At 63.0% G+C, this 21,316-nt stretch overlaps 2 protein-coding genes across 3 annotated transcripts in view; both read left to right on the plus strand.

The window, feature by feature from the left end:
* Positions 1-3,015: 3,015 nt before the first annotated feature.
* DIRAS1 (DIRAS family GTPase 1) lies at positions 3,016-5,894 on the plus strand. Its single transcript, XM_051811005.1, has 2 exons — positions 3,016-3,143; positions 5,101-5,894. The coding sequence occupies exon 2, from the start codon at positions 5,125-5,127 to the stop codon at positions 5,719-5,721; it is 597 nt and encodes a 198-aa protein (XP_051666965.1). The 5' UTR covers positions 3,016-3,143; positions 5,101-5,124; the 3' UTR covers positions 5,722-5,894.
* Positions 5,895-9,919: 4,025 nt separating this feature from the next.
* The window catches only part of GNG7 (G protein subunit gamma 7), a 56,005-nt gene continuing 44,608 nt past the window's right edge, over positions 9,920-21,316 (plus strand). The window contains exon 1 of one of the 2 annotated variants that reach the window (XM_051811013.1): positions 9,920-10,022. The gene's annotated coding sequence lies outside the window, so the exon portion shown is untranslated. The remainder of the gene's footprint in view (positions 10,023-21,316) is intronic. The other variant, XM_051811012.1, reaches the window with a different exon arrangement.

The following is a 21,316-nucleotide window of genomic DNA, read 5'->3' on the forward strand; positions in this document are numbered from 1 at the left end:
TCCCGGGGTGCTGCGCCCTCCGGCACAGCTTCCAGTGCAACCAAAGCTGGGAGAGCTCAGCTTTCCCAGGCATTGAGGGAGGAAATGAGGCCGGGCCCCTCTCCCCTCCTTCCTTCCCTGCATCTCATCCATATGCTGAGCATTCCCTTAGGAAAACCTCCAGCAGTGTGTTAATTTAGTGTTTGGGAATCATAGGATGAATCCCAGGATGGTTTGGGTTGGAAGGGAACTTAAAGCTCATCCAGTCCCACCCCCTGCCAGGGGCAGGGACACCTCCCACCAGACCAGGTTGCTCCAAGTCTTGGACACTTCCAGAGATGGAGCAAATCCTTCCATTAGCCCTGTCCATTCCCTGGCACTCCCAGGGCCCGGGATCCAGGAGCTTGCAGGAAACAGGCAGCAACACTTTCCAGCATTAATATTTTAGGGAAAGCACTTGTGTTTTCAGAGCTCTGCAGTGAGAGGGGTTGAGCAGTCGGAGCAGAGGCTGCTCCCAGGCTTTTCCAGGTTTCCAGAGGAATGGAATCTCTTCCCTGGAGGGGTGTGAGGTGGTGGAAGGGCTGCTGAGAGAGACACAAGCAGATCTCAGAGCGGGGCCCCAGGGAAGCTCCGGGCGCTGCTGATCCCTTTGGATGCTCTCTCCTGGGTGCGGAGCCGGGATCAGAGGCTGGAGCTGGGAACGAGCTTCCCCCCCAGCTGTGTGACACAGCCGGGCTCAGGCAGGGGCTGCATTTTAATTACCCGGAGCCGCGGCTCCTGCAGCAGCTTCCGGCGGGCTCCTGGAAGCGCTGCTGGAATGACAAGGATGGCGCAGTGCCGGCAGCGGGAAGGGGCCGCGGAGCCGCCGCGGTGGCCCAGCTGCAGCATATGGAGGCAGCTGAGCATCATCTGACAGATCCTGGGGCTCGTTAGTTTAATTGCTGCAACATCCCCGAGTCAATTAATCTTCCTTTGAAAACCTGGAGTGGAGGGGGGGGGCGGAGGGAGGTTATTTTGGGCCTGGGATGACACAAACGAGCAGGATGAGGGGAGCGTGATTTGCCTCGGCGTGGCAAAGCCTGGGGGCTGTCTCACCTCTCCTGGGGGGTGACATCGCTCCCCGGGGGGGTTCTCTGTGCTGGGGGGGTGAGGGGGGAGAGGTGACACCGTGCTGAGTGTCCCTTTTTGGGCCGTATCCTGCCTTTCACACCCTCCTCCTGCTGGACTTTGGGACCGGGGCTGCCCCGGGGGGGCTGTGAAGTGCCGGGAGGTGCTGAGCTCCCCCCTCCTCATCCTGCTGCCCCGGGGGGGTTTATCCACGGAACCATCCCGTGCTCCGGGGTGGGTGTCGGAGCGGAGGAGGCTCCCAATAAACTCCCTGCCCTTCTCCCCTCGCTGTCACTCGGTTGTTTGATGTCCCCCGTGGCTGCTCCACGTCCGGCTCACGCGGCGGCTGCACGTGCCCCCCCCTCAGCAGCCAGACCCCCCCTGTCCGGACCCCCCCCCCATCCCCGAGCCCTGCTGAGCTCAGAGAGGGGGCAGGACCCCCCTGGCAACCCCCGCCCGGCCCGGCCGTGATTCAGCCCTGCGGGAGCGGCCGCCCCGCAGCGCCGGGCCCGGCGGGGAGCCGGGGCTCAATGGAACGAGGAGGAGCCGCAGGAAAACCATCAAGGAAACTCATTCATTCCCTCTAACGAGGAGTATCCACCCTGCGGGGGGACTCGGGAGGGGGGCTGCGGCTGCCACCCTCCCCCAGGGCCCTGTCACCCCGCGGGCAGGGCCGGGGTCCCCGTGGGCCCCCCCTGCTCCCGCCGGGCTGTGGTGGCAGCGCGTGGGTGCTGCCGTGGCCCGGTGCCTGCTGCCTGCTATTAATAGCAGCTGCAGATTTTAATTGCTGCTGCTCAGGAAGGGGGGGAAGCAGGAGCCCCCCTGGCAGGCCCTGGCTGTGACAGGCACCTTGAGACCACCAGGGCCACCAGTCACCTCCAGCCCACCCCGTGCTGGTGGTGGGGCAGAGAGCTGGGGACAGTCACCCTCGGGCCATTCTGGTCCCTCTCAGGCACTGGGGGGGGGGCTCAGCCAGCACTTGGGGGTCCCACAGTGACCCCAAGGGCCCCTCCACGGTTTTGGGGCTCTGCCATGGGGAGGTGACAAAGGCCCCTGGTCCTGCAGTGGGGTGGCACCGTGGCCTCTGCGTCCCCAAGGCCCAACCCCACTGCCCAAAACACCCCCAAATGCCACGGGGGCTCATGGCAGCTCTGCCAGGTTGGGGTGTTGGCATCTGTCTGTCCTGTCCCTGTGTCCCCTGTCACCGCCTGTCCACGAGTGCCCGGGCTGTTCCTCGTCCTGTGGGTCCATGTGACCTGTGTCCGTGTGTGGTTCCTGTCTGTGTGTCCCCATCCCCAGGTATCCCTGTCCGTGTGTCTGTGCATCCGTCTGTCCCCATCCCCACATGTCCCTGTCTGTGTGTCCCCATCCCTGTGTATCCCTGTCTGTCTGTCCGTCCCCATCCCTTGCCCTGTGTCACCATATTTGTGTACCTGTTTGTGTGACCCCATCCCTGTCCGTGTGTCCCTGTCCCCATCCTTGTCCGTGTCCGTGTGTCCCTGTCTGTGTGTCTCCCTCCGTGTCCCCATCCCGTGTGTTCCTGTCTGTCTGTCCCCATCCCTGTCCGTGTGTCCATGCCTGTGCGTTTCCATCCCATGTATCCCCCGTGTGTTTGTCCCTGTCGGTCTGTCCCCATCCCTGTCGGTCTGTCCTCATCCCCGTCCGTGTGTCCCTGTCCGTGCATCCCCGTCCCTCTGTCCCCATCCCCATCCCCTTGTCCCCGTCCCGCCGCCGTGTCCCGGAGCCGTTCGGAGCCGTTCGGGGCCGGGCCCGGGGGTCCGGGGCCCCGGGCGGGGCGGGCGCGGCGGGCGGGGCCGGCGGCGGGGCGGGATCGGCTCTGCGGCGGCCGCACCGCACCGAGCCGAGCCGAGCCGAGCTAAGCCGAGCCCCGCCGAGCCGAGCCGGCCCCGCCGCACCGGCCCCCGCGCCGCCGCAGCGAGCCGAGCCGAGCCGAGCCGGGCGGAGCGGAGCCGCCGCGCCGGGGCCGCCCCGGGCCGGGCCATGCGCTGAGGCCGCCGCGCCGCCCGCAGCCAAGGGCGGATCCCGGGCAGGACACGGTGAGGCGGCGGCACCGCAATGCGACCGGCGCGGCGGGGGCCGGGGGAGCGCGGCCGGCGGGGGGACCGGGGCTGCCCCCGGCGCGGGCGGGGAGCGGGGCGGTGGGACCCGCGACCCTGCCCCGCCACCCCTCCAGCCCCTGCTCCTGCCCCTCCACCTCCATCCCGAGCGGGATGCTCGTCCATCCTGCACCTTCTCCTGCCTCTCCATCTCCATCCTGCCCTTCTCCCTGCTCCTCCATCTCCATCCTGCCCCTGAGCCCAGCCCCTTCTCCTGCCTCTCCACCTCCATCCTTGCTCTTCCCCTGTCTCTCCATCTCCATCCTGAGCGGGATGCTCATCTATCCTGCTCTTCTTCTGCCCCTCCAATCCAGCTCCTTCTCCTGCCCGTTCATCCCTCCATCCTGCCCTGCCCCTTCCCTGCCTCTCTCTCTCCATCCTGCCCCCGGCCCTGCCCCTTCACCCCTGCCCTCCACCACGACCCCCAGCCCCCTCCACCAGCTCTTTGTCACCCCCAGCGCTGGGGGCCCAAGTGGGAGGGTTCTGGGGGTGCTGGGGGGAGCAGAGCCCCCCGGCAGGATCAGGCCCGTGCTGGCAGGTGGTCCTGTGCCCAGGAGCTGAGGGGGGGCTTTGCTCTGGACCCTGAGGCACCAAGGACTGGTTGGGGCTGGGGCACAGACCCCAAAGGGCCCCCCCCAGTTCCTGGAAGGTCCGTCCATCCCAGCCCCTCACCCCAGTGCCCCCCACCATGGCTGCGAGGCCAGGGGGGCTTCCAGCTGTGCCTGGGGCAGGTGGGAAGGGACAGGTGGGAAGGGACAGGTGGGACACTCGGGTGGGAAGGGCAGGACCTTGTCCAGCCCTGGCTGATGTTGGGCTCTCCCACGCCCCAGCTCAGCCCCGGTCCCACTCCATCCCCAGCCCCGTGTGCCGGTGACGCTTCCAGCGTGGTGGGATCCAAGGAGCCTGTTGTGGGATGAGCTCCTTGGGTGCCCAAGGCCACGGGGATGGGCTCCTTCTCCAGCTCCCAACGTCACCAGCACTGGTGTTTGGGGATGTGCCGGAGTATTGGGGCTGCTCTGTGGGATCCGGATCCCCCCGTGCCGTGGGGTGGGAATGCAGCACCAGGGACCCTCATGGGGCAGAGCTGGTGCTGCCACTCCTGTGCTGCCCTGGGGACACCGAGGCAGGGCCAGCCCAGAGCTTGGCATTGGCGGCTCTTTGTGCCCCCTCATTTCCCACCCTGGGGCTGTGCCACTCAGGGGGGCACTGGGGACCCTGCCCAGGCCTGGGGACCCTGCCCCTGAGAGTGGGCACTGAGGTTTGGCAGCGTAAGGGTGGCCACGGGGGTCTCTGAGCTTGCAGATCACCAGCCCACAGCCCACCCTCCCCAGCCCAACCCTGTGCCACGCTGTGCCCAGTGCCCACGTCCCTCTGCTCCCTGACACATCCCCGGGCTGGGAGCGGAGCAGAGGGATGACACAGGTGGCACAGGGCAGGACAGGGTGGCAGGGGGTGACAGGGCACAGCGCAGGGTGACAGGGGCTGACAGGACATTTGGCAGCACGGCCTGTGTGTGAAATGGCACCTCCATACCCGGGGCAGGGCCCGAGAGCCCAGGTGGGCGCTCCAGGTGCCACCACGTGCCGGCGGCCACCCCAGCCCCTGCTGCCCGGGGGGGGCTCTGGGGGTCCCTGCCCGGCGTGGCCCCCCCAGATCGCCGCCCCGGCAGCCTCGGCCGCAGCCGCGGTGCCGGTGGCCACGCTCGGCCATATGGCCACAGCGGGCACCGGGTAAAAATAGCCACGGTGGCCGCCCCCCGGGCCGGGCAGCAAGGGCGTCCCAAGGGCACGGCGGGGCCCGACCCCCGCCCGGAGCCGCACCTCACGGGGGGCTCTCGGCCGCGTTTGGGGGGGTCCATCCCGAAGCCCCAGCGTGACGCCCCCCTGTGCCCCCGCAGCGGCGGCAGCGCCTCCGGGGCAAGATGCCGGAGCAGAGCAACGACTACCGGGTGGTGGTTTTCGGCGCCGGCGGCGTCGGCAAGAGCTCGCTGGTGCTGCGCTTCGTGAAGGGGACCTTCCGAGACACCTACATCCCCACCATCGAGGACACCTACCGCCAGGTGATCAGCTGCGACAAGAGCGTGTGCACCCTGCAGATCACGGACACCACCGGCAGCCACCAGTTCCCGGCCATGCAGCGCCTCTCCATCTCCAAGGGCCATGCCTTCATCCTCGTCTTCTCCGTCACCAGCAAGCAGTCGCTGGAGGAGCTGAAGCCCATCTACCAGCAGATCGTGCAGATCAAGGGCAGCGTGGAGAGCATCCCCATCATGCTGGTGGGCAACAAGTGCGACGAGACGCAGCGGGAGGTGGAGAGCAGGGAGGGGGAGGCCATGGCCAAGGAGTGGAAATGCGCCTTCATGGAGACCTCGGCCAAGATGAACTACAACGTCAAGGAGCTCTTCCAGGAGCTGCTGAACCTGGAGAAGAGGAGGAACGTGAGCCTCACCATCGACGGGAAGCGCTCCAGCAAGCAGAAGAGGACAGACAAAATCAAGGGGAAGTGCAGCATCATGTAGAGAGCCCCGGACTGGCCCGTGCCCCCCCCTCCGGACCCCCCTTCTCCCCCCCCACGGCCGGACGTGGCAGTGGCATCGCAGCGGGACCGTCCCCTCGTCCTCCGTGTGCCATCACTGTGACTGTGCGGGGACGCCTGCGCTCGCCCCGGGGCTGGGGGTGAAGACGGGGCGTCCCCCCGAGCCGAGGGACACGCGGCCACCCCCGCTGGGCACGGCAGGACCCCCGGACCACCCGCACCCCCCACACTCACAGCACAACCGGCGGCCCCGGCCCCGGCCCCGTCGGTCCTCGTGGGAGGGAAGGACCTCGTGGTGGTGTCGGTGTCACCCTCGGGGACGGTCACACGTGTCCCAGGCCCTCCCCACGCCTCCGTCCCCACGCCATAGTGCTCTGCTCCTGCGGGCAGAGACCCGGGGCGGGGGCAGCCCCCGCGCGGCGCCAGGACCCCCCCGAGCCCCCAGCCCACCCTGGCACCGCAGCCCCCTGGGCCTCCAGCCCTGTCCCGGTGCCATGACCCCCCCCAAGCCCCCCGTCCTGTCCTGGTGCCGCAGCCCCCCGAGCCCCCAATCCCATCCTGGTGCCGTGGGCCCCCCCCCAGTCCTCTCAGCCCTGTCCTGCCGCCGTGGACCCCCCCGAGCCCCCCGGCCCCGTCCCGGTGCCGCAGCCGGAGCCACCAGCCCAAGCACAAAGCATCGGGTCCAACGGGAGGTCCTGACCCAGCACAATCCTGGTGAGCTCCGGCGGGAGACCCCCGGCCCCACCGCCAGCCGGGCCCCCCCCGCGCCCCCCGCTGCCCCCCTCCCACGCAGGATGTGCCCCGGGGACCCGCCGGTGTCCCCCCACCCCTCAGAATCCTCCCTGCGGGGTGGCCCGGCCCCACACCCCGGGACCCCCCCGGCTCCCCCCAGCTCTGTCGCGGCCCTGCTTGTCCCCCCCCCCGGCCGGAGCGGGGTCCCCGCGCTGTCACCAGCCCCTCGTCCCCGCGAGGTTCGTCCCCTCGCCCCGAGGTTCGTCCCCTCGCTCCGGCCCCGCTCCCGCTGTCCCCGAGGGGGTGTCCCCGGGCGGGCTGATCCCCCCCCCCATCCCAGCTCCCCGCATCCCCCCCGGCTTTTTACAGGAGGACCCGCGTGCCCAGGGGACGAGGTGACGATGTAGCCTTTACTCTAGAAATAGTCTTCCTTCAATAAAGAGATGAGAAACGCTCCCGCGTCCCCCCGGAGCCGCCCCCGGCCGCGGGGGGGGGCCCAAAAAGGGGAGGCGAGGAGGGCCGGGGGGGGCGCGCGCGTGTTCACGTGTGTTCACGTGTGTTCACGTGTGCGCTCGCGTGCGCGCGCGGGGCTCCGCGCACGTGCCCGCGCACACGCACACACGTGCCCCGGGCACACGCGTGTCCGCGCCCCCCCCTCCCCTCCCTCCCCTCCCTCCCCTCCCCTCCCGCGGTGCCCCCCCGCCCCTCGCTGCCCGTGGGGAGGGGGCGGGCGCGCGGCGCGTGCGTCATCACGCCTGTTGCCATGGAAACCATCTGCTCCCCGGGCGCGGGAGCCGCGTGGGCACGAGCGGGGGGGGGGGGGGGGGGGGGGGGGGGGGGGGGAGTGGGGGGGTCGGGGGGGGGGGGAGCGGGGCCGCGAGGGCCGCGCCAAGGGCACGGTGATGGCAGGGATGGTCAGGGATCCATGGGGATGGTCAGGGATCCATGGGGATGGGCAGGGATCCATGGGGATGGGCAGGGATCCATGGGGATGGTCAGGGATCCATGGGGATGGGCAGGGATCCATGGGGATGGACAGGGATCCGTGGGGATGGTCAGGGATCCATGGGGATGGTCAGGGACCCGTGGGGATGGTCAGGGACCCGTGGGGATGGCAGGGATCTGTGGGAATGGCGGGGATCCATGGGGATGGTCAGGGATCCATAGGGATGGTCAGGGATCTCTGGGGATGGTCAGGGATCCGTGGGGATGGTCATGGATCCATGGGGATGGCAGGGATCTGTGGGGATGGTCAGGGATCTCTGGGGATGGTCAGGGATCCATGGGGATGGTCAGGGATCTCTGGGGATGGTCAGGGATCCATGGAGATGGCCATGGATCTCTGGGGATGGTACGGATTTGTGGGGATGGTCAGGGTTCCATGGAGATGGCTGTGGCTCCATGGGGATGGGCACAGTCAGGACCTCGGGACAATCACAGCTCCATGGGGAGGTCACGGATCTGTAGGGGTGGCACAGATCCGTGGGGATGGCATGGATCCGTGGGGATGGCATGGATCCATGGGGATGGCATGGATCCATGGGGACAGACTCAGCTCTGTGGGGATGGCTGTGACTCCGTGTTGACAGCCACAGGCTGGTCCCTGGGGACAGTCACAGCTCTGTGGGGACGGTCATGGCTCCATGGGGATCATCACAGCTCTGTGGGGACTGTCTCACCTCTGTGGGATGGTCACAGGTATGTGGGGATGGCCACCAACAGCTCCCTGGGGACGTCACAGCTCTGAGGATGGTCCCTGCAGTTCCCCTGTGCCCCAGCCTGAGCCCCCCAAAATCAGCGCAGGCTCGGGCTGGTGGATCCTCACAGGGCGTCTGGAACCTCCCTCGGGTCCAGGCTTTAAACAAGCTGCTCCTGAGCGTTAATTAGCGGGATGAGCGGCGGGATGAGCCGTGGGATGAGCCGTCGTGCCGCCCGTTCCCGCCGCTCCCCCCCGCGATGAGGAGCTGTCATAAAACGCCCAGTCATAAAATCCAGTTTTTGGGCCCCCAAACCAGCTCCCAGCCCCGTCCCTCGCACCGGCCGCGGTGCCTGTGTGGGACATTGTCCCTCGTGTCCCCCCTGAGGGGAGATCCCGGCCCTGGCCCCCCTCGGGGGTTCCCCTGTGCCCAGTGCTGCCCATCTGCAGCTAAAGAGGATTAGGATGCCGAGGGCCGGGACATATGGGAGCAAACTGGATTAAGGGAAAAACCAACCTTCTCCCCACTAACAGGATTATTGGGTTTTCAGCCCAATTTCAGCGCAGCCGCCGCCAGTGGCAGCGGGGGCCACGTCCCCCCCGTGCTGGGGACAACCCGGACCGGGCGGTTCTGCACCTCAGCTCCTACTGGGGTCGCAGCTGCCACTGGTGTGGACTGGTGTGGACTGGTGTGGACTGGTGTGGACTGGTGTGGACCCCCGCTGCGGACTGGGATGTGCTGGGAAGCTGCCGGGGAGCGGTGGCCTGAGGCCGGGGCTGTGTCCACCCTCGGGGACTCCCGGGGGCACCCCGGGCCCCCCTCACCCCGCCGGGACCAGGCACCACCCGGTGCCAGTGGCAGCCGAGGGGGGAATCAAAGCCTCGATTCAGGGTGTGATTTCCCGCTCCCCCCGCGTGACTCCCGCCCGCTGCTGATTCATCCCCGTGGATTTTCCCCCCCATCCACACGGAGAGCGGCTCCCCAGGGGAGGGGGGGGGCCGGGGCTGCTGCAGCCCCCCGACACGCAGGGCTGGCCTGGGCAGAGTGCTGGGGGCACTGGGGGGTGCAGCACGGGGGGCTCACAGGAGCCTGGCCAGGCTGCACCGAGGGCCTCAGAAAGGGGGGGGGACACAGACCAGGGGATCCCAGGGGGACCTGGAGGGTTCTGGGGGGGGAGAACACAGGCCAGGAGGTCCTGGGGGGGACCTGAGGGGACTGGGGGGACCCGGGGTGGGGGGGGGCACAGAACTGTGGGATCTCAGCGGGACCTGGTGGATGCCGGGGAGAACCAGGGGGGCCCGAGGGAGGACCTGAGAGGGGGCACAGACTGGGAGATCCAGGGGCGGCCTGGGAGGTCCCGGGGGGGGCACAGCCCCAGGGACCCCAGCAGTGTCTGGGGGGGACACGGGGACCCAGGAGGGGCCACAGCCCGGGGGATCCCGGAGGTCCCGGGGGGGGGCTCGTCCCGGAGCCTTCGCACCCCGGAGGCCACGTGCCCCCTCCCCTCGCATTAATATTAATGAACTATTTTACACGGACACGCCCCTTCCCCCGCCCCGCTCCTTGATTGGCCGCTCCCCCCCCGCCGCTCCCCGCCCGGCTCCGCCCCCTTTCCGCCCCGCCCTCCGCGCCGCCGCCGCAACCGAACTTGGCGGCCGCTCCGGGCCCCGCCCCCCCGGCCCCGCCCCCCGCGCGCCGCGCGGCGCAGGCTCCCATTGGCGGGCGGCGCTGTCCGTCAGGCGCGGGGGGGCGGGGCCGGCGCCGCCCGGGGCCAGCAGGGTGCGTTGCGCCGCGCGGGGTCTGAGGCGGCGGCTCCGCTCCGCGCCCGCTCCCGGTCCCGGTCCCGCCGCTGCCGGTGAGGAGCCGCCGGGGACGGGGCGGGACGGCCCGGGGAGCCCGAGGGGGGCCGGCCGCCGGGCTCAGGCCGCGCCTTGGCGCAGCCCCCGGCCCGGCGCGGCCCTGCCCGGGGGCCCCTCGCGGCCCGGGGCGGGGGGGGCGGCGGGGCTGGGCTGGGCTGGGCTGGGGAGCCCGAGGGGGCTCGGGGGGGGTTGGGGGTTGCGAGGGGGGTTTGGGGGTGTGAGGGGGTCTGGGCGGGGTGGGAGGCTCGGCTCGGCTCGGGGGGCGATGGGGATGGGGGTGAGCGGCCGGGGGGTCTGGGAAGGAGGTGGAGGGTGGGGGGCCCGGAGTAAAGGGGCCGGGGGGGCTCGGGGGGTGCTTGGGGTCTGGGGGGGGTCTGGGCAGGTGGAGGGGACTGGGGGTGCCGTGGGGCGCGAGGGGGGAGCTGGGCTGGCGGGGGCTTTGGGGGTGTTGGGGGATTTGGGGACAAGGGCTGGGGAAGGGGGAACCCCCGGGCAGGGGCTGGGCTGGGGGTTTGGGGGTCCTGGGGGGAGCCAGGAGGGTCTTGGGGGCGCTGGGGCCCGGCAGAGGGGGCAGGTTTGGGGTGGGCAGCTGAGAGGGTCCCAGGAGGGGTCTCAGCACTGGGGGGGGGGTTTCCAGCACGGGGTTCAATGAGAGGAGGTGACATGGGGATGTTTGGGGGGGGCACAAAGAGGGGCTGGGGTGGGTTGTGGGGGGGTTCCCCGGGTTTTTGGGTGAGAGGGTCAGGGGGATAGGGTTGGAGGTGGGTGGGGGGCAGCGGGGGGGGTGGCTGGAGCCAGGGGTGGGGTAGGAGTGTGATGGGGGGTCTTTGGGTGTTGGAATCCATGGGGGAGGTGGTTCAGCACCAGCTGCTCGGGAAGTTGGGTGACTTCATGGTGAGTGGTCTAGACCCTGGTTTGGGGTCAAAAAAAGGGCGGTTGGGAGCTCATCAGAAGGTCCAACATCACGTAATTTACTTGTTTATTTTCTGTGTGTGAGTTGAGGGCGGGTTGGTTGGTGTGGAGAGGAGGGACAGGAGCTGTTGGAGCCGGTGGCTGGCGAAGGGCAGCGATGGGATCCCGCCCGATCCAGGCAGGATTCGGGAGGCATCAGGGAATTGTGTGGGTTACATAAAGGAGGGGTGGCTGCAGCAGCTGGGTTTTGTGTTAGTGAGGTGTAGAGGAGGTGGGTGCCGCAGACAAAGAGGGAGAAACCTGTCTCCTTCTCCTCACTTCCAAACAGAGCCGTGGGATGGAAAGCTGGCTGTCCTTCGGGAGTCAGGGAAGTGCAGGGAAGCAGGGACTGGAAGGTGTCCCGGTGCCTGGAGCAGGTGAAGGGGATTCACCTCCACCCTGGGCCATCAGGTGTGGCCTCAGAATGAGCTGTGCTAGAGCTGGGTCTGCTCTGAGACACCTCCTGCTTGTAAGAACTAACCGTGGCTTTGGAGGGTTTTTCTTTGGGAAATGCCCCCCTTTGGGGTGGTTGGTACCCGTGGGCTTCTTGTGACACCAACCCAGGCACGTCCAACGGTGGTGATCCCTGCCAGGAGAAGAGCTGGTGTGTGCTGGAGCACAGGAGTCAGCAGCTTGATCTGTAGTCTGAGACTAAGCAAACTGGAGTTGTTTTAGGTCATTTCTTGGTTTTCTTCTCGTGCTGCCTTTCGGAGACCGGGGTGGCTTCTCAAACCCTCGTCCCCAGGGGGTTCCACAGGTCTGTGTGTCCCTGCCGTGTGGGACATCAGGCAGATGAGCTGGTCCCTGATGGTTTGGCTCCCGGGTCAGCTCCGTGGCCACAAACCAAAGTCCTGTGGCTGCCCAGTGCCAGTTATCCCGTTCTGTCCCAGCCAGAAGGTGGGATCAGTGTGGTCGAGTGGGGTTTGTTGTCCCCAGAGGGTTTCTCCTGCCATCTGTGGCTGTGACACGAAGGGAAATGGCTCTTTTGTGTGCTTGGGGGTTGTGATGGTTCACACAGTCCTGGTGTCTGTACCAGTTTTCCTCCTGTGCCCGTCTCATCCCTGGATTTGGTGTTTAACTGGAGTCGCTTCGTTAATGGGTCTTGGGGAGGTCTATCCCGCTTTGAAGGAGTGGGAATGGCAGCACACCAGGAGTGTGACAGCCCAGAGGGACCATTCCACGGCCAGGAGAGGATCCTGTGGCTCGGGGACACAGAGCTTTGGGAGGTTTGTCCCCTGCTCATCTCACTTCCCCCCGGGGGCCGGCCCAGCCCGAGCCTTCCTGCCCCATTTCCTTATCTGCCAGGGGAGATAAGGGCCCTGCCTCGAGGTTGTCATGCCCTGCAGCTCGTTAGCCTAACGAGGGGAGTGCCTGGCTCCGGGACCTGCTGCTTATCCCTGGACTTGGCTCCAGAGGAACTGAACACTCGTGCCCTTTGGAAAACGCTGACTTTATTGCCGGAGCTGCTCTCGGTGCCGGGGGGTCGTGGCTCTGCCTGCCCCGCCAGGATCGGGGCTGGAGGAGCTCCAGCACTGGAATAATCACCCTGGGAACGCTCTGGGTTGGGTAGGGCTCCCAGGCAGCCTCTTGTCCGCTGGGGAAGTTGTCTTGGATGCCTTGGGGAGGAGGTGGTGGGAGCAGACACTTCCAAAGTCGCTTCCGTGCCTCTCCAGCCTGAAGGATGAGCTCGGGGTGGGGAGGTGGGGTGGTCTGGTTGTCTTGGGTTTGTAGCCCCCAACACGGCTCTGGAAGAGATTCCAAAGGCTCTGGTGAGAGGGCTGGCAGTCCTGGCAGTCCTGCTGTGCCACGGGAAGCAGGGGTGGGTGACCCAAAACCCGTGGAAAGCAGGGTGGAAGTTCGTAATCGTTTGGGGGTTCTTGAGCCGGGAAGGGGAGAGTGAGGGGGGAGAAAGGGGCTATAAAATACAGCACCTCTGACAGGAGGTGAAGTGAGGGACCTGCTGTGGTAGATCCAATGTGGTTTCCCCCACATTTCCGAGAAACCAAAGGAATTGAGATCATCTTGGAGTGGTTTGGGTAGGAAGGGCCTTGAAGCTCATCCGGTTCCATCCCCTGCCATGGGCAGGGACTCCTTCCAGGTTGCTCCAAGCCCTGTCCAGCCTGGCCTTGGTGCAGGGGTCTAGTAGGTGAACTTGGAGGTGGGGAAGCCTGCTCAGGTATCCCTGAAATTCCTGAAGTGGTTCAGGACCAGCAGTCTTTCCCAGTTGTAGCATCCCTGGTGTCTCTGGCCAGTGGGTGTCTGTCAGTTCTTCCCACCCGGTGCCAAGGGTTTTATCTTCCTCCCCTCTGGGTTTCCCAGCACGGTGTCAGGAGGAGTGAAATTGGGAAGGGAACAGAACTGAAAGGAAATACAACTCCAGTCCCCGGTGAGGAGCACACAGGGACAAAGCTGGAGAGAGCTGTGCCTTAAAAAAAAAACCCAACAAACATTTGTCTCAGATTTACCCACCTAAGTTTGTGTTTTAAGATAAATCCCCGGGATTCAGAGGAGTGGAAGAGCCAGCCCTTGCTCTCGGTGCCCCGTTATCATCTGCTGCTGGGTCCTGCCAAGGGGCCCTCCGTGGAAATCCCGGGACAAACGGGCCATTGTGCCACACAACACGTTGGCATTTGGGGTTTGTGAAAGTGAAACTCAGCTCAGGGCTCAGCTCGAGTTCCTGGGCCATAAATCCCCCCCCCTCAGCGAACCCAAAACGTTTATTTAAAATGTCCTTTGTGTTGTGCAATCCTGCTGCTCTCCTCCTTCCTGCTGCTCCCCAAGAGCACCTGAAAAGCCACCAATTAGTTAAAAAAAACCCAAACAAACCAACTAAAAGCGGTCCCGGTGCCGAATCTGTTTGATTCAGTTAATTCTTGCTGTTGGGTGCTGAGGGGATGTTTAATCTCCTCCTTTTAATCTCCCTTTGAAGGGGTGGAGGGGCCGGATTTCTCCTGGGAGGGAGCTGTGAATTCAGCTGATGGCTCCAACTCGGAGTTCTCTCCCTGAGTCCTGGGTTCAGTTTTTGTGGGATGGGTGGGCAGGGATTGGCTGTGACGTTAAGGACCAAAAAAAAAAAAAGGGAGGAAATTCGGGCACGGTGTTAATGCCGAGGCACAAAACAGGAAATTTAGTTAAGGGTTGTGCTTTTTCATAATTTATTGCGTGTTTTTTTCCCCCCCTTCTAACAGGCAAGGTGAAGTTTTAAAGTAGTTTTGTTGTACTTCAGCCTGTGTTGGGTCTGTCCCGCTGAAAATATTTCTGAATTTGTGCTTAAAGGTGGGTTTTTAGTGGGTTTGTGAGAAACTGTGAAAGCTGAGAAACCTCAATTGCTCCTGCTTTGTCCTGTTTTCATTCCACAGAAAAAAAGAGGGGGGGAAAAAAAACTATAAACCAACCACATAAGAGTGATTTTAAAAATATCTCGCTCCTAATGGGAACGTGGGAGCAGGAAAAGGGGCCCTGGCCTGGTGCCAGGGGTGGGGGCTGTGGGTCTGGGGGTGCTGGAAGGACCTTCCCCCCCCTCCCCTGACACCTCCCAGTCCCCCTCAGGGAGCTGCCACCTCCCCTCAGCTCCAGGGATTGACATTCCCCCAGCGTTCTCCAGAAAGCTTTTTGTTTCATTCCCAACTTGTCCCCTTCGGAGGGGAAAAAAAAAAAAGGGATCTATTTTTAAATCTATAGAATAGTTTGGGTTGGATTTTTTGTTGTGTTTTTTGGGGTTTTTTTGGTTTTTTTTTTTAGCCCTGAAGGCATTTTGTCCATTTCTGCCTCATCTGCTGTTAGAAAAATGCACGAGATCCCCTCGTGGGGTTTAACCCTTGGCAGCTCGTCCCGGGCTCGGGATCTGCACCAGGATTTCTCTGGACGTGCTGCTGAAGCTGCTCCTGGGAGGCTCCTCGTGGGTATTTTCGTTTCCTCCACTCTGAGGGTCACTTCTCTTTTTTTTCTCTTTTTTTTTTTGTGCTGGCAAGGGCTCAGTGTTTATGCTCCATAAACTGTGACGTGTCCCGGCTCCTCCTCCCGACCCTGGCTGGGAATTGTGTGCAATTCCCAAACACCAAGGTTGGGAATTAAGTGTTAACAGTGCAGCTTTTCTGTTGGAAAGGGAAAAAAAGGGCCTGAGGGGCTCTTCCTTTCCTTTTGGACCTTTAGCTGAGGCTGAGAGCTGTGACCATTGTGCTTCCAGCACTGGAGCTGTCGGGAAGTGGGATCTCAGCGGTTCTGGCCACGTGTGTGTCTGAGCAGGGAGCTCCAGGTAATGTGTTCCCAGTGATCCACAGGGTCTGGCAGCGCTTCCAGGGAGCTTCACACTCCTTGTGTCTTGGGCAAAGTGTTGGGAGCCGTTTTCCCTGCGAGCCAGGAGCGCATCCCAGGGAATTCTGCCGGTGTCAGGTGGGTTTGGGGGCAGCTGGTCCCAGTTAATCGTCGACATTCCCCTCCTGTGGGTTGTGTTGGTCCTGATCCGTTGGCTTCCATCCCCCTGAGACACTGACTGGGGCACATGGAGTGGCAGTGGTTGGTGTGGTCCCCTGGCAGGATGTGGAAGGGGGGTTTGGGGAGTGGGTGTGAAGCTGCTCCGTGGGAAGGGAACTCGTTTGGTGCTGAGGCACCGGAATCGTCGCTCAGAAATGGGGGAATATTCAGGGAACCAAATTCTTCATCGTGAACTGACCCCTCTCCGTGTTTTTCCTGCCCATTTACATCCCTGTGCTGCTTTGCCTGCAAGTGCCAGGTGTTCCCTGGAAGTGCTCAAGGCCAGGTTGGACGGGGCTTGGAGCAGCCTGGGCTGGTGGGAGGTGTCCCTGCCCACGGCAGGGGGTGGCACTGGATGGGCTTTAAGGTCCTTCCAACCCAAACCATTCCATGATCTTCCAGACCACGAGTGTCTGTCCATCAGCAGAAACAGCTGGACATGGCACTCAGTGCCCTGGGCTGGGTGACAAGGTGGGGATCAGTCACAGGTTGGACTCGACCTGGGAGGTCTTTCCTCTGGAAAAGAACTCTGTGAATTCCGGTTTGGTGAGTCCACAGACCACCCTGTGCCTGGTCAAGTGCTCCAAAGGGTCTCACTGCAAAAGCCTCTCTTGGAAAGGTGACAACCCCCCCATTTGTCCTGCTTTCCCCACGGAGCTGCAGTGCCAGAGGTTCCTCTGTCAGTGCTCCCCGGGGCTCCGGGCCCTCACTGAGCTCTGGGACTGACCTATGGCAGCTCCACTCTGCAGGGACAGGGGCAGAACCATCTGTGGTGTTTTCAGGGCTGGACACCGAGGTGAAACCCAGGATCTCACATTTGTCAGCCCGGATCCAGCGGGAGCCGTTGGCAGCGGCGGCACCGGAATAGCAATGGAGCTGGTTGGTGGCCAGCCATTAGTCACGGGGCAACACCTACTCTGGGAGAGCAGCCCGGGGCCTTGGAGAAGGGATTGTTTCCCTGCAGCCCTGTGGGCACGAGGACTGAGCTGGAGGAGGCCAAGGAAGGCCTCGCTCCAGAACTCCCTGTGAGCTGCAGCTGGGGACGACTGGACTGGAATTTCATTTGTCCAGGCATTGTTCCTTCCAGGCACTGGGAAGACACGGGGCTGGAGCAGTTGCTGGCCTGGGAACAGCTTTGGGGGGTGGTGGCAGGAGCTGTGGGGAGCAGTCAGAGGCTCTGGGCCCCGGAGCAGCTCTGGCTGTGTGGTCAGTGCTGGGCACAAAGGAGTGAAGGATCTCCCTGATCACAGAACTCCTCTTTCCCTGGTTGCTAATTAGCTGGTTAGCATTCCTTATCCCACCCTGGGCTTTTCTTCCAGGGGATCTGGGCTGACCCTTTCCAGAGGCTCCAAAGGAGCCGTTAACTCTTCCTGGGAAAGGCTCTGAGAACTGCCTGCTCTGGGGGTGCCTGTTTGTGGGGAGCCTCTGTGGTGCCTCTGTGTGAAAATCAGAATTCCACGCTCCAGCTGGGGCGGTTTTCAGGAATACCTGTGATCCCAGCTCGGTGTTCCAGCACAGCTCTGTGTTCCTGTGGGTTTGGGGCTGTTTCTGTGGACAATTCCTGCATGGACTGGCTGTAGCTGGGACTTCTGGAGGACTGGATAGAGGGAGTTGGTGCTTCCCTGCTTGCTGCTGAGGGATATCTTTGTGGCAGCCCAGGTTAGGACTATTCTACTTGTTCCAACGGGGACTTTAATTCCATTTTTAATTTCCTTTCACTCCATGGGTGAAAGGAAAGCTCCTGGATGCCAGCAGACCTCGGCTCTGCTGCACGGGGTTCTTCACCCTCTGGCAAAACTTAAAGATCTATGCTTTTTTTTTTTTAATTTTTTTTTTTTTTTTTTTTTTTGAAGTGTGAAAAACGCTGCTCTGGTGTTATCTGGAAATAGTTCTCACCTCTGGAATAATACTGGAGAGGCAGAGTGCTGAAAATAGCAGGAGCTGCCATAGGCCGGGATGGAGCGAGTTGTGTTGTCAGTCATGGGAACATAAATCCAATTCCACCTGCAGATGAGCATTCCCGAAATAGAAGAGGGTTGTCAACTACCAGAGGAGATGTATTGTTGCATCTCCCCTCGTGCTGCACAGAGGGGGGAAAAAAAAAAAAACCCCACTCAAATCCAAAGTTTCTGTGGCTCAGCTGGAGCTTGGGAGAGTCCCCACCCCGCGCTCCCTGCGGGGAATAACGGCTGGGAGAGGGGGTTTGGGGTTTGGGAGGGAAATCCAGCCCTGTCTGAGGGAAACCCCTCAGTTCCAGTGCTCAGAGGGAGGGTCTGGTTCCCAATTCCATCAGCCTGGGGGGAGATGGGAACGTCCCCAGGGTCAGGAAGGTCGGTGGAGGGACAGGAAGTTTTTGTGAGTGACCCGAGGGAGGGAGGAAATGGGTTCACACCCAAGCCAGGGGTCACTGCTTCCCTGGATTCCAGCCCTGGATCCTGCCCAGTGCTCCCCAGGCATTCCAGGTACAAAGTTCTCCCGGGCCCAGGCGCTTTTCCTGTGGTTTAAGAAGCCTTTGGTGCAGCTGGGTTTCTTTTCAGAACCCCCCAGATCCGTTAACTTTGTGCGTTTTTATCCGCTCTCCCCCGGCTCAGTCGCCTCATCCTCGGAACTCTCGTCCCCTGCATAAATAAACCTCCCTCCTTCGTGTTTTCCATGTGCAGGCTGCTGTAATTATGGGTTTGGGTTCCTGTGGGGACGGATTGTATCGAGCTGATCCGAGTGCTGGTGCCCCTGGATCGGGTTCTGGGCTGGTGATTAAAGTGAAATATAATGGCTGGGTGGGAGGGAGGATGGGCTTGGCCCCGTTCCACTTCATCCCAGAACAGTGTTTGAAAGGCTTTTGTCCACATCTGCTGCTTCTGCCGAACGCTCTCACAGGTCCCATCCCACCAGGAGTATTCCCTCTTCCACGTGCTGGCTGTTCAGGAATCGTGGGATTCTCAGAGTTGGTTATTTTACCGTTTTTTTGGGTAAAATAACCCTTTCATTTGTTACTAAGCCCTTCACCCCGGGGGCTGTGTGGCTGCATAACCTTCAGTGGGATTAGTAAAAAAGCCATTTTTACCAGCAGTGGTTATTTTTGTTGAAATGAGATAGAGGATGATGAAGGTTAACAGTGCTCTTGCTCCACAGACGTTCCTTCCAGGATAATGCCATTATCCTTATCAGCACCCTGATTCAAAGGGTTCCTGTGGAGCTGGAGTAGAAAGCAAAGGAGCAGGTGAGGCCTCTCCGTGGTTTAATCCCTGTCCCTGGTGCCTGGGTGCCTTTCCATCAGCCCGAAGGAAGTGGGAGTGCTGAGGAATTCGGGAGCAGAGCTCGCTGGCAGACGTGGCCCAGTGCCCCTGGAGGCTCTGTGAGCTGTGTGAATGCTCTGGGAAAGGATGGACTGGGGAGGGAGAGCCCGTAAATCCGTCCCCTCTGTCACCCTCACACCTCTCCAGGCATGGGGATTTGCTCAGTTCCCTGCACAACAGCATTCCCAGCAGATCCCGCTCTAATCCAGGGCTATAAATACCCTTGGGTGGCTTCCGTGGCGCTGATGGGACCTCGTCAGGGGCAGCTTTTTGTGCAGTTCGAAGGTTTTTCAGGTTTCCACCTGCAGTGGCTGCTGCTCCCCTCTTGGCAGGTCTGTGGGTGCCCTGGCCTGGGTTCCCCAGGGAAGCTGTGGCTGCCCCATCCCTGGAGGTGTCCCAGGCCAGGTTGGACGGGGCTTGGAGCATCCTGGGCTAGTGGAAGGTGTCCCTGCCCGTGGCAGGGGTGGGACTGGATGGGCTCCTTCCAACCCAACCCATCCTGTGATTCTCAGCGTGGTTTTTATGGAAGGTGTGTGTGTGTGACCCTGGGCTGTAACATTCCATCACATGAGGGTGCAAATCCAGGGCTGGGGGTTCAGAACAGGCAGGAAAAGGCTCCATTAAACCCCAAAGAACCCACCCCTGGTGTTGTGGTGGGAATCCCTGGCCATGTTCCTGGTTTATCCCAGCGTGGGAGGCTGGGTGGGCAGAGCACTGCCCGGGCTCAGCTGGGCAGGGGTGGCTGGGCCGTGTCCCCTGGGGTTGTGTCCTTGTGCTCAGGGACAGGCAGTGAGTCCTGCAGGCCAGTTGGGCTCTGCAGAGCTGTCTCCTGGGGGTCCAGGGCCTGGGGTGGGACACATGGATGCTTCAGCCCCGGGGAGGGAGCCCGGGCGTGGCTGCTGACCTGCTGCTGCCTCTGGGCTCTGGGAGTGGTTATTTACACTGCAGTGTGCTCAGAGCCTGCCTTTGGAACACCGGGGTTGTCCAACGGGGGTTTTGTGGACTGGGGGAGTGCTGAAGGTGCTCCAAGGAGAGGCTGAGTGAGGATGACACAGGTGGCACTTTTTCCATGCTCATCCATGGGGTCTCTGTGTGTGTGGTGTCAGAGAACCCCCCCAGTTTGTATGAACTCAGAGCAGTCTGGCTGGGCTGGGTTTGGTTCCCCGTGTCAGGCTGAGGGTGCAGCAGCTCTCCCCACGCTCCAGCTCCAGGGAGGGGGATGAGGAGGATCATCCAAACCCCTCCTGGATGGAGGGTCTGGCAATCCCGTGCCTGCCTGGCAGCTGAGGGGTTTTGCTCTCAGCAGTTGCCTCTGGATTCCAGCCCGGAGAGAGGGCTGAGAGGAAAGGGAACAAACCCCTCTCTGTTGCAGGGCTGGTGGGATTGATGCCTCAGGGAACTGAGGGAGTCTGGTGGGTGTCTGATCGCTGCAGATTCCTCGGGAAGGGTGACAGGACTGGGTGTTTTCCATGTTGCCTTGGTGGTGTCTGTGTTTGTGACAGCCAGGTCAGGGCCCTGAGGGTGCTCAGGAGCTGCAGGTGGAATTGTAGAATAGAACCGTGGAATCTCCTGAGCTGGAAGGGACCCACAAGGACCATCCAGTCCAACCCCTGGCCCTGCACAGACACCCCAGCAATCCCACCCTGTGCCCCAGAGGATCATCCAAACCCTCCTGGTGCCATCCCTGTCCCTGAGCCTGCCCTGTGTCAGGGCACACCTGGGATCTCCTCCCAGGGCAGGGGTGCCTCCATCCACCTCTCTGGGCACCCCAGCTCTGACAGGGCTCCCAGGGCTGTGGCTCTGGCACCACAGAGGCTCCTCCAGGTGCCCCCGGGGGGGTTTTTTGCCCCCCTGGGCAGGGGATGGAGGGGGCACGTTTCCAATCCAGGCTCTGCTCACCCTCCTCTGTGGCAGCAGCAGCGTGAGCACAGCTGAGCCTGCTGCCTGCAGCTCCCAGAGCCTGGGGGAGCCCAGGGATGAGTGATCCCAGCTCCCAGAGCCTGGGGGAGCCCAGGGATGAGTGTTCCCAGCTCCCAGAGCCTGGGGGAGCCCAGGGATGAGTGTTCCCAGCTCCCAGCTCCTGCTTCCTGCCCCGCCGGCCCCTCGGCAGGGGAACCACGGCGGAGCCATAACAGGAACAAGCAAACATCCCGCTCTTCCTGGTGACTGGAAGGGCTCTGCTGGCTCCCAGCACTGCTCTCCGGGGTGGGTTTTCTGTTAATGATTACACAGGGAGCAGCTCCCCCTGGAAGAGGCTCCTGGCCCAGCTGGCAGCAGCTGGTTTGGTGCTGTTGCCATGCAAAGGGGCTGAGCGGCCCTGGCAGGGCCCTGTGGCCTCCTGCAGCACCAGCTGGGGTTACCTGGTGGGCTTTGTCAGCCCTGAGGGAAACCCAAGCTTGAGAAAAGCAAAAAAAGCAACATTTCTCTTCTCCCCTCCCTTGTGGTTTAACCTGTTCAGGTTGTGACGTGGGTCGGGTGTTTCTCTTCCAGTGGTGAGGGTTTTCCCCAGGGTCTGCCAGCCTTGCAGGGGCTGTCTGGCTGCTGGCAGAGCTGAGGGTCTGCCAGCCTTG

The sequence above is a fragment of the Manacus candei genome, unplaced genomic scaffold (assembly GCF_025592945.1).
Source record: "Manacus candei isolate 608988 ecotype Guabito, Panama unplaced genomic scaffold, ASM2559294v1 h1tg000080l, whole genome shotgun sequence".
Classification (NCBI taxonomy): domain Eukaryota; kingdom Metazoa; phylum Chordata; class Aves; order Passeriformes; family Pipridae; genus Manacus; species Manacus candei.